Source organism: Chanos chanos, chromosome 9 (genome assembly GCF_902362185.1).
Source record: "Chanos chanos chromosome 9, fChaCha1.1, whole genome shotgun sequence".
In the NCBI taxonomy this organism is placed as follows: Eukaryota; Metazoa; Chordata; class Actinopteri; order Gonorynchiformes; family Chanidae; genus Chanos; species Chanos chanos.
In genome coordinates, this window is record NC_044503.1 from 26,536,470 (window position 1) to 26,551,133 (window position 14,664).

The 14,664-nt window shown below is 41.5% G+C and overlaps 2 protein-coding genes across 2 annotated transcripts; both read left to right on the forward strand.

The window, feature by feature from the left end:
• The first annotated feature begins 6,594 nt into the window (after window positions 1-6,594).
• On the forward strand, window positions 6,595-10,386 carry tmem222a (transmembrane protein 222a). Its single transcript, XM_030784410.1, has 6 exons — window positions 6,595-6,713; window positions 7,380-7,464; window positions 7,623-7,654; window positions 7,777-7,873; window positions 8,502-8,632; window positions 9,525-10,386. The coding sequence occupies exons 1-6, from the start codon at window positions 6,598-6,600 to the stop codon at window positions 9,610-9,612; spliced, it is 549 nt and encodes a 182-aa protein (XP_030640270.1). The 5' UTR covers window positions 6,595-6,597; the 3' UTR covers window positions 9,613-10,386.
• A 655-nt stretch (window positions 10,387-11,041) lies between these two features.
• On the forward strand, window positions 11,042-12,825 carry tpbg1a (trophoblast glycoprotein 1a). Its single transcript, XM_030785341.1, has 2 exons — window positions 11,042-11,352; window positions 11,871-12,825. Exons 1-2 carry the CDS (start codon window positions 11,042-11,044, stop codon window positions 12,823-12,825), a joined length of 1,266 nt encoding a protein of 421 aa, XP_030641201.1.
• Window positions 12,826-14,664: the final 1,839 nt, after the last annotated feature.

Here is a 14,664-nt window from a genome sequence, read left to right on the forward strand (position 1 = left end):
AACAGGATGCTCCCAATACGACGCGGTGACTGTTTTACCTCCAGGGGTGAGACGCGTTAATAATATGAAGTCATTTTTTGGTTTACACTCGCGCTCATTCTGCACACTCGGCACGATGGCGAGCGCGTGGTGAGAGCGGAGAAACGGACGAGAACGATGAGGCGTTGACAGATATTGGACTGCCTTTTGGGCTTTAAAACGAGTCTCGCTGGCCTCTTGACCCGGCCACCTCATCACGACTTAAATGCTCGTGTTATGGTCCAGCCTGCCAAGAGAGATACGTTCATTGCTCGGAGGCGAGGTGCCTGTCGACTCGCGCCCGCGGTTTTCGGTTGGTTTTTTCGCCCCGTGCATTGGCTTCTCATTATTGTTGAGTTGCTAATATCTGTCAGTCAGCGATTGCGGACGCAAATTTTGAAGACAATTTGTATCCTATGGATACTACATATTGTCTTGAGTTGTTTTGCTGGTGGGGGAAAAAGGTTTACGTGACGGCCGAACTTGTAAACACCTAAAGTATTAAGGACCTGAACGACCAGACGCCTTTGTGGAAATATCTACCTCAGCTGGATCTCCCGTGGGAAATAAGACCCCGGATTCTCTGAAGGACGGAAAGTTTAAAACATGCTTAAGACCTGTCATTGTGGGCAATACAGAATGAACAGCATCAGCAGGATAAGCTGACTACTACAGTAATGCACAGCAATGAGTTTTCGTCACTGTAGTCAAACGTCTCACTAAAACCTTAGCTGTGATACCGAATTCATTTCTTTGAATGAAGATTTTTGTCGTCCGCCTTGACAAAATTAAAAGTAAAAGCCGCTGCAGGGGCCAGGATCCAGGGCCCGTGTCATTAGTCTACTGCTCGTGGTGCCGTGACTGCCGTCGAAGGAAATAAAATCTATACATCACGCTGATCTGTGTGTCGCAAGCGGCCTGTTCGTCTTCTTCGTGTCACAGATTTTTACGTTTCATCGTTCCGGTGGTGTATGATTGTATGTTTTTCCCCTTCAGCTGAGGTCTAAAGTGCATTTAAAATAACCACATCACTTCCGTGAGACGTTAAATACTGACTGTATTACTGTTCGTATCCCACAAGCCACAGTTTGTCGTATTTATTAATAAGACTAAATACACATTTAGTTGTAATGTTTTAACGACATTTCATTTTAATGTGGGGGTGGCGCAGTGGGCAGCGCTGTCGCCTCACAGCTGTGGGTTCGATTCCCAGCCAGGGCGCCCAGGGTCCTGGATGTGTGGAGTTTGCATGTTCTCCCCGTGTCTGTGTGGAGACCCTAAATTGCCCCTAGGTATGAATGTATGTGTGAGTGTGTTTGTCTGTGTGTCTGCCCTGCGATGGACTGGTGACCTGTCAAAGGTGCTTTTCGCCCAATGAGCGCTGGGATAGGCTCCAGCACCCCCTGCGACCCTAATTAGGATAAGCGGTATTAGATAGTGAGTGAGTGAGATTTAATGTATGCAAATATTGCATCTGTCTCAAGCTCTCCACCTGTTGGCTGATCGAATAACGGTGTCATCCCGATGTATTCCTGCTGTCTCACAACAACTTCAGTCATACAATAACCCACCTTAAACCTCATTTTCAGACAGCTATCTGAAACGAATTTTCTAATGAGTTTAAACTGACAGTTTAAGCACAAATATCACGGATTGTATGTGGTTTGGGGGGGGGGGGGGGTTGCGTTGACTTGACTACCAACCTGATATGGGGTTCACTTGTGACGTCAAAGGCATTGTCAGCAAGGGGGAATAAAAAGATATTTGCCTCAGGAAACGAGAAGCATAAATCCACGCAGGAAGGACTGAGAGTTTCCAGAAATGAGGGACAGGAAAAATACAAGAAGAAGTTGGACACGCGGCTTCAGCTTAATAGTATTAAGCAGGTGTGGAATGGAAACATGACATCGTTTATCTCCTCTGCAAGCGTCAGTCCTTGTGAAAAGGTGCAGTATGATTGCAGATGTACAATGCTTGTATTCAGAGGAGTCGGTGGTAATTTGATACATTTCTATGACTCATGAATGTGCTCAATGTGACAGGCGAGTCAGGAAAGGAGTAAGACGCGCTAAGGCTAAGAAGTCACGTGTTGCTGATGATGTGAGTCCTATTGTTCAAATTTTGTCCAGACAAACCATTTAGTTTTTCACCCTGTCACGTTCCCGTCCCCGACCCCACCCTCTGTAAACAGGATCAGCAACAACAATAACAACAACAACAACAAAAACCTAGAGTGCTTTTCCTGTGGAAATTTCCTTTCAGGTTATTGTTGTTACCCAACCCTAAAATGAGAACTACTCATTTTAGGACTTGCCCTTGTTGAGTAATTTTTCAGGTACTTCATTGGCGCAGTGAGGCACCGGGAGCAGGACCTGGAAACGCTGTTGGAGGCTGTTGTCCTAGTTTCCTCAAAAACTGCCTCTAGGTGAACTGATAAGAGACACTAAATACTTCCAAGGGGGGCCCCTTAGGTCTGAGTTGAGAAAAGTTGTTTAAATCAGTCCATTTAAATTCATAGGAAAATTGTGTTTTAGAAGGGTACGTTCATTTACTCGGTGTGATGCAAACATTGCAAAAGGAGATAAATTCAAACTGTCAGTTTCACATATGTGCTACATACTATAGACAGCATGGCTAACAGCACACAGTATTTGCCGTGTGACATATTTGACATGTTACATAAGGGTATTAGGCTAAACTGAACAGATTTAAATGGACCACCACTGTACCATGCGGCTGCAAATCAACAACAAACCTACATAAACGCATATCCTATATTGGGAACAGGAATCAGAATGTGTTTCAGCCATGTTCCTAAACGCTGTATCCAAATCACAGGTTGGCTGTGTTAACTGACAGGCTGTGATGCAAAGTGAAATACAAATAACTGCTTAAAAACATACCCCAAAAAAAAAGCACTAATGTAATGTCTTCAGAGAACCCTGGATGATGAAAGGCCACCATAACAGCCACATTAGACCGGACAGCACTGATCCCATGTGTCGGGAACTCTGGCCGAGGGCTGTGACATTAAAAATTCCAGAATTTTAACCAAGCGTCACCTTTAAGAGTCCATCCAAATAAGAGGGTTGGTTAAATACATATTTTTGAAAGCTGTTGTATGAGTTGCTGCTCTGTAATATACAGAGACAGTCATGCTTATTTATTTATTTATTTATTTTATCAAACCATTCAGTGACCAATCAAGCCCTTAGGATGGGGGGGGGGGGGGGGCATAAGGAGAGAGATGCTTTGCCACTGAATGAAAGTGATCAGTTGTACTGAAAAAAAAAAGAAGGTTCACTTAGTGTTTGATGTTCAGATTGCATAAGAGAACTGGATTTGTTTGGTATTATCTTAACAGAGGTTCTATAAATAATGCATGTAAAACTATTAAGAAAATCTCCTTTTAAACAATCTGAATGTCAAACATTTTAATGCGCAGCCTTTTAGTGTCCTTTTTTGTGTGGCTTTGTACTTAGTGGTGTTTTTCTTGCCCTCCAAGGACAGTAATTGCGGTCAAATGCACTCAGCACCATAAGAGGAAGGCCAGAAAACCTCACTGTGGGAGACAAGCATTCTGGTCTGTACCATTCACTTGGCATGTACCACACACATACTTGTCTGTCTGTTCAAAACCAATGACGACCAAATCTGACCATATGACAATCCTGCACAACGTAGTAGAGCATGGTCTGGTTTTAGGGTGATCATTCCCAGGTTAGAAATAGTATACACACACACACACACATATATATGAAAGTTAACTCTTGAAACATCTCAAAATTTGCACATTTCTGTGCACACCTCTATAGTACCGTCGGAACAGGTCAGGCAAGTCTGCTGAGGACAGCTGGGATACAATTCCACACTTACATCATCAGATGGATTCTACATCATTGACTTTTTTTAGACTCCAGTTTGTCAGACTTCAGATCCACATATCTGATTCTTATGTCGTGTACCCCAAGGATCAGTTCTGTTCCCCTTCCCGTTCACATATGTACCCTGGTGATTTTTTTCGTACTGCTTATTTTAGAATCAGTTGGATAATCTACTCATTGTTAGTTGTATAACCAACAGAGTAAATGGAACATAAAGAGGTACAGTGAATGACTTTATGCGGTGGCAAAAGAGAAATCATTTGCAATTAAATAGGACTAAACCTAGAGAGGTGTAATTCTGGTGTAAACTGGAAAACTGTCATACTTGTTTTCACAGATGGAGAAAATGTGGAAATCCTTGAGTCTTATACATTTTTGGTGGCACAATATTGGTGACACATTAAAACGTTACACAAACATTGAGGCAATTTCTTAAAAACCAGTCAGCAGAGGATTCTCCTCTCATGCAAACGTGTTTTCTTTTAATGTTTTCAACAAAAACACTTCATGTGTTTTTATCAAAATGTTCTAGCAAGTTCTCTAGCTGCCAGACACACCAACAGCTTGCTACAAAGTCCAGCTCCACTATTAGCTGTTCATTTGAAAGTATCTACGGGCAAATCTAAGTTGATATACATTTGGAACTATGAGGGTCACCTTTAGCTCTTTACTGTTTTTGACACATCTTCTTCAGTGGTCAATGTCTGATGTTTTGTACAACAAAATTATTCTAAGAACTCTCTATGCATCACGGGCACAGTCTTCATTTTAAAACAACCTTTCAGAGTGCAGTAAATTTACATGGTTGTCCTTACGTGTGTCTGTCTGTCTGTGTTCTATTGTTCTGTGACCTTTATCTATACTATGTGTGATGGACGCTGATGGCAAATTAATTCCCCTCTGGTATTAATGCGATGTACTGTTGTACTCATGACATTAGTACTATTGTACTACTATTGTATAACGTTTTAATTGTACATGACATTGTACATGACATTAGTACTATTGTACTAATGTCATGTGTTATGTCAATGTACTATTTGACTGTTAACTGAGCTGCAGCACTGTTACATACTGGCCTCTTTAGTTAAGTCATTTGGGCTATAAATGCTAGTCTGGTGGTGCTTTTTTGCCAACCAAATTCCCTCTTCAGCACTCCCATTTCATACACACACACACACACACAAACCCTCCTCCAAAGTCATTTTAGGGCAAAGGACTTCATCTCTACTTAAAGCTAGGCTTTTGTTTGCTATATTTGATTTGCTTGCAACAAATACAAGCCAAGATTTTCTTTGAGGTTTTGCTGCTCAGCAAGCACTCGGCACAGTATAACAGAGGGCAAGAAGACAGGTACGAAAAGAAAGAAAGAAAGAAATCTTAAGGCAAAAGTAAGGAGAGTTGAGTATGGTTTTTTCGAGTGGGTTTTGTAACATGTCTTGGTATGCCTTTTAATGATTATTATTTGGAGAATTCTATCACAACATTGATGCAAGAGGAAGAAGAATAAAATGAAGACTAAATATTGAATATCTGTCTCTTTTGTCTCTTTATAATCACTTTCAGTTAAGAGTCTTAAGTGACATTTAGTTATGCAAATCTCTATTCCAAACAAAGAATAGAAAAAAAAGTTCCTTTAGCAGTCTTATATATATATATATATATATATATATATATATATCTACATACACACAGCATAACTTCACAGTAAACCACCTTCTAATCCATCAGATGTAGTGTGAGGCTTTGCTTTTACCTCATGTGCTCCACTGGACTGACGCAGTAACGGTATCCCCAGATCCCCTGGGTCTGCTATGATAAAGTTGGCGTGCCCATTTAGCCTCCTTGTCATTTTTCACTGTCTCTCTTTTGCTGAATAGCTTGTTTAAGTGGCTGGCGTGATTCATCTACTGCCATAGAGAGCTAAAGCAAAAGGGGAGAGAACTTGCCTACCTGGGCCTTCGAAGGCCACCTAACCCACATCCACTAATAGACCCAGATCACATCTAGGTTATACACACACACACACGCACCGCCAGTGACTGGGGCAGAAGATGTCACCTACTTTAATGGAGTATCCCTGAATCTCAACATCTTTCTTCTGCTGGAATCTAGCCTGAGGTCTACACCTGTGCCCTAGTTTCACAAAGTAGGCTCTTTCAGATGGTGCCAGTGTGATAGCAAAAAAATGGAAACAAGGGGTGCCAGATATGATGCAGACACTGTAAACAACTCAGTGGCCAAAATGGAGGCTGGAATCTTTGCTCCCCTTCAAAGCGAACTCACTCCATGTGTTTCTTACACACGTAGTTCACACTGGACATGCCATTAGTTAGGAGAGTCCTGTTTTTCAGAGTGAGTTAACAAAAGTCTGATTTTGAAATGCAAACTCTCAAAAGTGACTCTTTTTTGTTCTAATTAATGTTTTAATTTAAGTTTGAATTTAGAAAATATGCCGTAGCTACCTTAAAGTCAGAGGCCACACAAAAACAAATCTAGTAAGCAAACAATGAATATGGTAAATATGACTACTGCTGTTGTGGTATGTACGAGCAGTAGCCTACACATAATTTTATTTTCCCAAAAAGACGGACCCGGCTCGACCTCCTCCATGTAAACTGGGTTAGTCACATGCATCAAACAGCGCACACGCAGTTGTTGACGGGCCGGTGACGTCAGTGGTTGTCAAATTGTGATGGCGGATGTTGACGATATCGACACCATGAAGAATTTTCAGGGTTTCGAGAGAATTGACAGGGAATTGAGCCGCTATCCATATTGTATTGTGTGGACACCTATCCCAATCCTGTCGTGAGTTATTTGTTATCTATGTTTTAGGCACCAGTTTATATTTAGATGCTTGTAGTAACAATAATGAAGAGCTTGCTAGCAGGTTAACACTTTCATTCAACGTAAAAAGTGGACATTAACCCTCGTCTTAAATTATACAATCATATTGTTTTCTTTTGCTGTAGTATTCTATGATGTATACATTCAGTGTCGTTTAGTCACTCGGAAGACTTTATTTTACTGACCCAGCCGCAGTTGTTACAGCAGCTGCTGTTAGCCACTTACTTACCAATGCATTATGTAGGCGCAATGCTGTGTTAACAATAGGAATTCCCTTTAGCTGAGCCAGGATATTGTCAGGGAACATAGTTGTCTTCATTCGCAAGATCAGCGTAATGACGCGTAGGCATATTTCAACAGTCAAAGCAATTTTAAAGAAAATTAGAAGAAAAAAGGGAAATTCAGCTGAAAAGCATACCTATCTGTCTGTCGGATAGGTATTTTCTACATGTCAACGGCTGAAATACCTCTGGTTCACAAGCAGCCATTCAGAACATTCCTTAGTACGTCAGGTCGTAACCGTCTCATTCATATCTGAGGAGTGTTCTGCGTTACCGTTTTTTTCCCTTTCCTACAACTTTCACTGATTCACCTTATAACAAATTTGCCTCAATTTTGTCACTCTAGGTGGTTTTTGCCTTTCATCGGTCATATGGGAATATGCACCTCCACAGGTGTGATACGGGACTTTGCCGGGCCTTATTTTGTATCTGTGAGTACACAAAAGCTCAAACGGTATAAATTTCAGTATATCTATCTCAAGATGTAAGCATTCCTGGAAGTCTTGTATTATTATTATTATTATTATTATTATTATTATTATTTCATTTCTATTTTTATCATATTTTAAATTTTCTTTTTATTTTCTAGGAAGACAACATGGCCTTTGGAAGACCAACAAAGTAAGCTGGAACTTTTGACCACTGTCTCAAACTGCACTGGGTTTATTGATTAATTGGGTGACTCATGTGTACGTAGGATACCGCAGCTTTTTGGTCATGTTATTGTTCTTATACATTTACAGGTACTGGAAACTGGATAAAAACAAGGTGTATGGCAGTGGGTCCAATGCCTGGGATAAGGCAGTGCATGATGCCTCTGAGGAATACAAAAACAGAATGGTAAAGAAAAAAAAATCCCCAAAGCGTTTTTTATACAGAGAGCAATGTAAAGAAACACCAGTTCTACTGGATGTGTAGGGGTGGATGAGAACCACGGAAAACAGCTGGTTATGTCACTACAGGTTTCCTCCAGTGAACTGAGGAGATGACACTTAACAAGATTTTCATATTCTACCTTTCAAATGTATGTCCTCAGATGTCCTGATTATGGGGAAAAATGTGTTATGTGGTCCCCCAAAGAGCTGAAAATCTAATTACATTTTTTTTCCTTTTAATGACACTTGATGTCTCTCTAGTCATGACCAATATACAGCAAAGTTGGTAGTACATCGTAAGTTGGAAAATGATTGCAGGGTGTTATCTGTTTAATTCTTTGAACATCCTGAAATTCTGCTTGTCTTTTAGTTACAAACAGCAAACAGATGACATTTAGTCCAGAGGTGAAACGGACATAAATAATCCCATGAACATTAATACCTGATGTTCGCATAATGCAAACCACATGTGGCTCCGTCTCACTCAGACAGAGTACTTTTATTTTAAAATCTTATTGAGAATACGTGTGACGGTTTTGAAAACATATGTACTAAAACTGTGTTTGATTTGCTTCCCAATGAAAACGATACAGCACAACCTGTGCTGTGATAACTGTCACTCCCACGTGGCCATGGCCCTAAACCTCATGCGCTATGACAACAGCTCCTCATGGAACATGGTCAGCCTCTGTTTAATGTCACTCATCTACAGTAAACACGTCAGGTAAGCCAACTCTCATAATCTGTGTTCATAAGGCATTATAAAAATTCTTTAAAGTCACATTCAATAAGAACTCCATGTATGTGTGTATCTGTGGGATAGAGAAGCAAAGGCAAGGCTGTGTTTAAATGTTTATTCATCCAAATATAAAAAGCACATGCATTTGAATTACCCTTAAAATGTGGTTTATAATAACTGCAGGTATCCAGCTCTTTTTTTATGAACATAGTGGTGCACTGCAGCAGCTGGGCTACCACCAGCCTATATGACACACACACACACACACACACAGATAGATATCTATGACACACACACACACACACACACACAGATAGATATCTATGACACACACGCATATATGACTCATAAATATCACTATATTTTATATAATATGGTGATATTTAATGTTTTTAGCTCTACGCTTTGGAGCTGTTGTCATGCCTTTGTGCTCTGTCCGTGAGTCAGTCCTGGGTTGCATTGTCCTTAAGTGGATATTGGTCGTGTGCTTCATCACTGTCAGACAGTGTGTCCCCCCCCATACGTCAGCGCTCCGCAGGGGCTCTCGCCACTGGGGCACCGGGTAAACGTGGAGGACAAGAGGACACAGAGACGGAGTGTGAAAATGGAGGGGGTTGTGTGTGTGTGTGTGTGTGTGTGTGTGTGTGTGTGTGTGTGTGGTGCTCTGGGAGTCTGTGGTCTGCTCAGAGGTTACACAGAGCAGTCGCCTGAGTTTCATACCGTTTTTGTCCTTCAGTGCCTCCACTGACTGACAGATGTATTAAAACAAATTACGGAGAGGAGTTTCTCTCGTGAGCAGGAAAGGAGGATTTCATGAATTGCTTAAACGTCTCTCTCCCCCCACCCTTTCTAATCTCACTTTCTCTCATTTTCTTAGCTTTGTGGGGTTCCTCAAGACTTGGCTGCCCTTCCTTATGCTCTGTGGAGTCGTGGTCACCATCACCTTGGCCGTGAATCTACGGTGACCAAGACACACACACACACACACACACACACAGTGAGAAGACAACGTGAGAGATTTTACGAGAGCGGATGGGATTTCGGTTCAACTCAGGATCAGTCGAAGCCACAGCAGTTAAAAAAAAAAAAATCAAATGCCAAGTGTAATGCTGAATGAAAATTCCAGAACATTCTTCTGTCTTCTTCTGTATGCTATGGAAGTGAACAGGAGTTCCTGCATTGCTGTTTCATGAGACTCTTTCTTTGCTTTTTTTTCTTTTCTTTTTTTTGAACAAAATTGGACTTGAAAACCATCGATGCGCAATCACAAAAATGGATTAAAATGATTCATTTTGACTCTCGTATCAGTAGCTCAAGCTAACAGTTTGACCCATGATGGACAGCAAGGTTGGACAGATGTTAGGCTGCCCGACTGAAGTCATCCCAGAGAGAGGAGCTGGATACCTTTCCTGTCAAATTGTAAGACTGCTGTTGAAAGGCATATGGTAATCTAATTTTATTACAGTCAAGATTCACTTTTTCTTTCTCTTTCCCCTGAAATTTGCGTGACGTTCAGCTGCCATATACACGCATGTGAGCATCAACATATATGTACATGTTCACTTTGAAACATACTTGAGATGGTAGTGGTTGGCTTTGTTTCAAATATACAACTATTTTGACAGTTTACCTACTTATATATAATGCAGATAGTTTTGCCACATCTGTGGTCTTTTGATATCTACTCAACACTCACTGAAGGGACAGATACTTCATTTTATTATAAGGGTTTTTGTACGAAATAAAATATTTTCGAGTTTACGCTTTCTTACTAAATACACCGATGCATTTAAATCCCATATTATCTAGAACATCGGAAGTGAATGCAGAAAATGAAATAAAACGTATCCTGTTTACACGCAAGACTTTTTCAAAACAAGTTGAATTGTTCTCTGCTAACCTCCAGTTATTCAGGTCTACAGAACAGCAAACTACTTCAGCGCTCCAATACAGTGGTCAAAATAAGCAATTGAAGAATTAAAAAAAAACATTCCTTATCGCGGTTGCCTTTAGTTTATCTAACATCTAAATCGTAACAGCAGTGTACTTCTACACAGCGTCCTCAGTGACCTCTTCGAGTGCAATATGTTCTCTTTCCCTTTAAGATCGATGTCCTCTAGAGACTTTCGCACTCTCCTGCTCGCTATATATCAAGGAATGCGTTATACTTTGTTTTCTCAAACCAGCTCAACGGACAACGATGCAGTATTTTCTCCTACAGTGTATCTCAAATGTTCCTCCTTCCGGCTTGACTAAAATTCGCCAAGCGAAGGGGAGAGGAAAAGGAAAAATATCACTCGTAACCGGGATATCGCAGGTAATATGTAATGAAAGGAGCTTTCGAAGGGACATTTGGGCTTCAGGACAGAAAGTTTTGATTCTATCGGACTATTCATGATACTATACGTAAATCGTATCCGTGTAGCGCAGTCCAAAGTGGCAACCCACAGAATGCAAAGGTTGGTTGTTGTTTTCTGTGCCCTGTTCTGCGTCTCCACATGCAGCGGAGATTGCCCATCTGGTTGTGAGTGCTTTGAGGCGTCCTGGACTGTCAAATGCATTTCCACGAGCTTACGTGAAATACCGAGCGACATCCCAGGATATACAAGTAATTTATTCATCACTGGAAATGAGATAAGACGGCTTAATTACAACTCATTTGATGGACTAAAGAATGTAACCAACTTGGTCTTAAGCTATAACGGGTAAGAAAGTGTCACTGGAGTAACCCATCCTCATGTTATTGATCTATAGCATAATATGTCGCTTAATGGTATCAGAAATTTTTATTCCTTTTGCCAACAGTGCGGACGTTCTCAGATAATGAACCAATACTAACTAAAGATTTGTAGCTCTGATAACTGTTAAGAATTGCTTGTATTCATGTTAGGGGCATGTTAATACTCGAAGATTTACTTTAGTAAGCATACCATTATTTATAACAAAAAATTAGTCCAAGGTGTTTCACTAAATAACTTCACATATTCTGACAACTTTGTTTTGAACGAGAGCTCATACATGCAGCTAAATTATAATTGAATGTATAAGATGTGATAATTAAAAGACTCTTGTTGTTTATAAAACTGGCGCAGAACCTTATTTTAAACTGGTCACTGGCCATCGTTTATTGTGATGTTTGTGTGTGTGTGTGTGTGTGTCACCGTAGTACTAAACTTTACGGTTTCATATTCAAACTGTTTTCACACAAAACTTTTTCTCCCAGGATCAAAGAGGTTGCGTCCCACTCTTTCTCCTCCCTAACCATGTTGCGCAGTCTGGACCTGAGTGGTAACCAGTTGTCCCTCATTCATCCAGAGGCTTTTTCTATATCAGGGAGTCCACTACAGGAACTCAACCTCAGCTCCTGTCTGTATAACCACACCTCACTGACGGACCTCATTACCGCACTGCGCTGGGGCGGGCTTGGCAGCTTGCTCCGCCTCGATCTAGCTGGGAACCGCCTCGTTCTCCTACCCCCAGGGATGTTCTCTCCTCTGCCCAGCTTACAGCGCCTTTTCCTGGGTAACAACTCTCTGGTGGCGGTCTACAATGGTACTTTCTCCGGCCTTGAGCGTCTGGTGCGGCTGGACCTGACCCGAAACGCTTTTCGGACCTTCAGCGCCGAGGGGCTCCGCGAGCTGGAGAGGTTCGAACGGGCCCGGCTCCTGCTGGGCGAGAACCCGTACGCGTGCTCGTGCGAGACGGAAGAGTTCGCGGACTGGCTGAACAGCTCCAGGGTACAGGTGGGCGATTCGGAGAGGGTTACCTGCTTCTCTCCCCCTGAGCTTCGCAATGCAGCGGTCAGGGCTCTCACGGCGCAGGCGTTGGGATGTTACGGGAAACCCAAGGAGGAGGGGGTGGCTGATTTGACCCTGCAGACCTCGTACGTGTTCCTCGGTCTTGTCCTTGGTTTTGTGGGCATGGTCTTCCTCCTCGTGGTTTACCTCAACCGACACGGCATCAAAAAGCGGGTCACAGACACGCATAGAGCCTGCCAAGATGTACTGGACGCTTATCAGTACCGCTACGAGATCGATTCGGACCCACGACTTAGGCACATTTCCACAAACAACCACCAACAACACCACAGGCATACAGCAGAACCTCATACAGGAAGGATCCCCTCGGACACTTGCATCACTCCAGTGCCTGCTGACATCACTGACATCACGCTATGATTACAAATTAAAGCGTAATGGGCACAACACAATATACCTGAGTGTGTCTGTGTGTGCGTGTGTGTTTGTGTATGTATGTGTGTATGTATTTATGTTTAGACTTATGTAATAGAAGCCTTTTAGGTTGTCTGTCATTGCAGTAAACATGTTGTGAAAATGTGTGTATGTCCGCGTGAATGTGAATTTAGAACAGAACCGGGGTTCTTTCGCAGATGAATGTATTCCAATAGGTCATTGGTGACTCCAGTCGGCTTGTTGAACACAGGCACAGATATGTTACAATACCTGCAACCCACTGCCACAGATAAATACTAACAAAATATTTAAGGAAAAAAAAAAAAAAGTAAACTGATCTTTGATGATCATGTAACTGATAAACTCGACAAACTGAGAACGAGTTGGATTCTGGCCACAGTTAAAGCTGTTTACCTGAGGATTGTTTACTGTACTGTCCCTTATTTGTTTTATGTTTGTTTTGCCTTTTTTTTTTTTAATACTTCCTTGTTCCACCCGTCCATGCTCTTGTGCAATCTCCCACATCCTGTGCTGTCACGCAGTAATGCAGAATGTTTCCTCACATCCCACTGGAGAAAAAAACGACCAAACGCTGATGAGGAGCCAAATAGGGCACAATGAAAGATTTGAATTATACGCAGTAGACCTCACTGTTGTGTGTGTGTGTGTGTGAGAGAGAGAGAGAGAGAGAGAACGTGACTGTGTGTGTGTGTGTGTGTGAGAGAGAGAGAGAACGCGACTGTGTGTGTGTGTGTGTGTGTGTGTGTGTGTGTGTGTGTGAGAGAGAGAGAAAGAGAGAGTGTGTGTTTGCAGGAGTTTGGAAGTAATGACTATAGAGATGCAAGACAAGACAGCTAATGTATCTTCACAAAGTATTGCATCTGTTTAATGTGCATGTATTTTGGATGTATCATATTTTATTATCATGTAGTTTGCCATAGAGAGTTGGCAAAAGGCTGCAGTTTATGATGTATTATCAGTATTTCTCTTGTTGGTATGCACTGGCATGTGGTAGCCTCGTAGCCTAGCCTATGTATGAATGAACAGACTTATTGTTCTAAGTTTCAGTAAAATCTGTTTGCCTGTCTGTGTGTCTGTCTGTCTGTGTCTCATAGCAGGTAGCAGGCTTTTTTGTTTACATATTTAATTAGCAAAGGGGTATTATGACTAATACGCTGAAAAAATATTATTGTAATTGAATGCTTCTTTTTATTGTTGTTGTTGTTATTAGAGCAGTTACACCTTGAGATAAGATCAAATGAATAAATATCTCCCTATTACCTCTATGCAGAGAGACATGATGTGTCTGTCAAAAAAACAAACAAAACAAACAAACAAACTAGTGACGCTCCAAGAGTAACATATTTTTTATGTCGTAAGTAAAACCTGTCATTGCTGTAAATATAGGATGCTTGTAATTTATTGCACAGCGAGAAAAAAAAGAGATTCGGATATCATTTCAGGAAACATCTATACTTGCTGACTTTTTATCGCTGACCTAAACCACTGACAGTGGATATTATCTCCTAAAGACACATGACAAACGAAGTCAAAGAAGAAAAAACAGAACATAAACAGTCACAGAGAGGGAAAAGAAAGTGACCGTAATCACACGAAGTAGCTAAAGACAAGGAACTTGCATGGCAATACACAGACGTATCCGTTTGGATGAGTGACGTCATCGCTTACCTGTGAGTGGGTGTTGGATTTACTTGTAGCCTCAGGTAAGATATGGGAGAGCGAAAGAGCACAACATTGTGGAATTTACCGACAGAGGTTTACTGAGAAGCGAGTTGGTTGAGATTGGCCTCGTCGGAAGCCAAA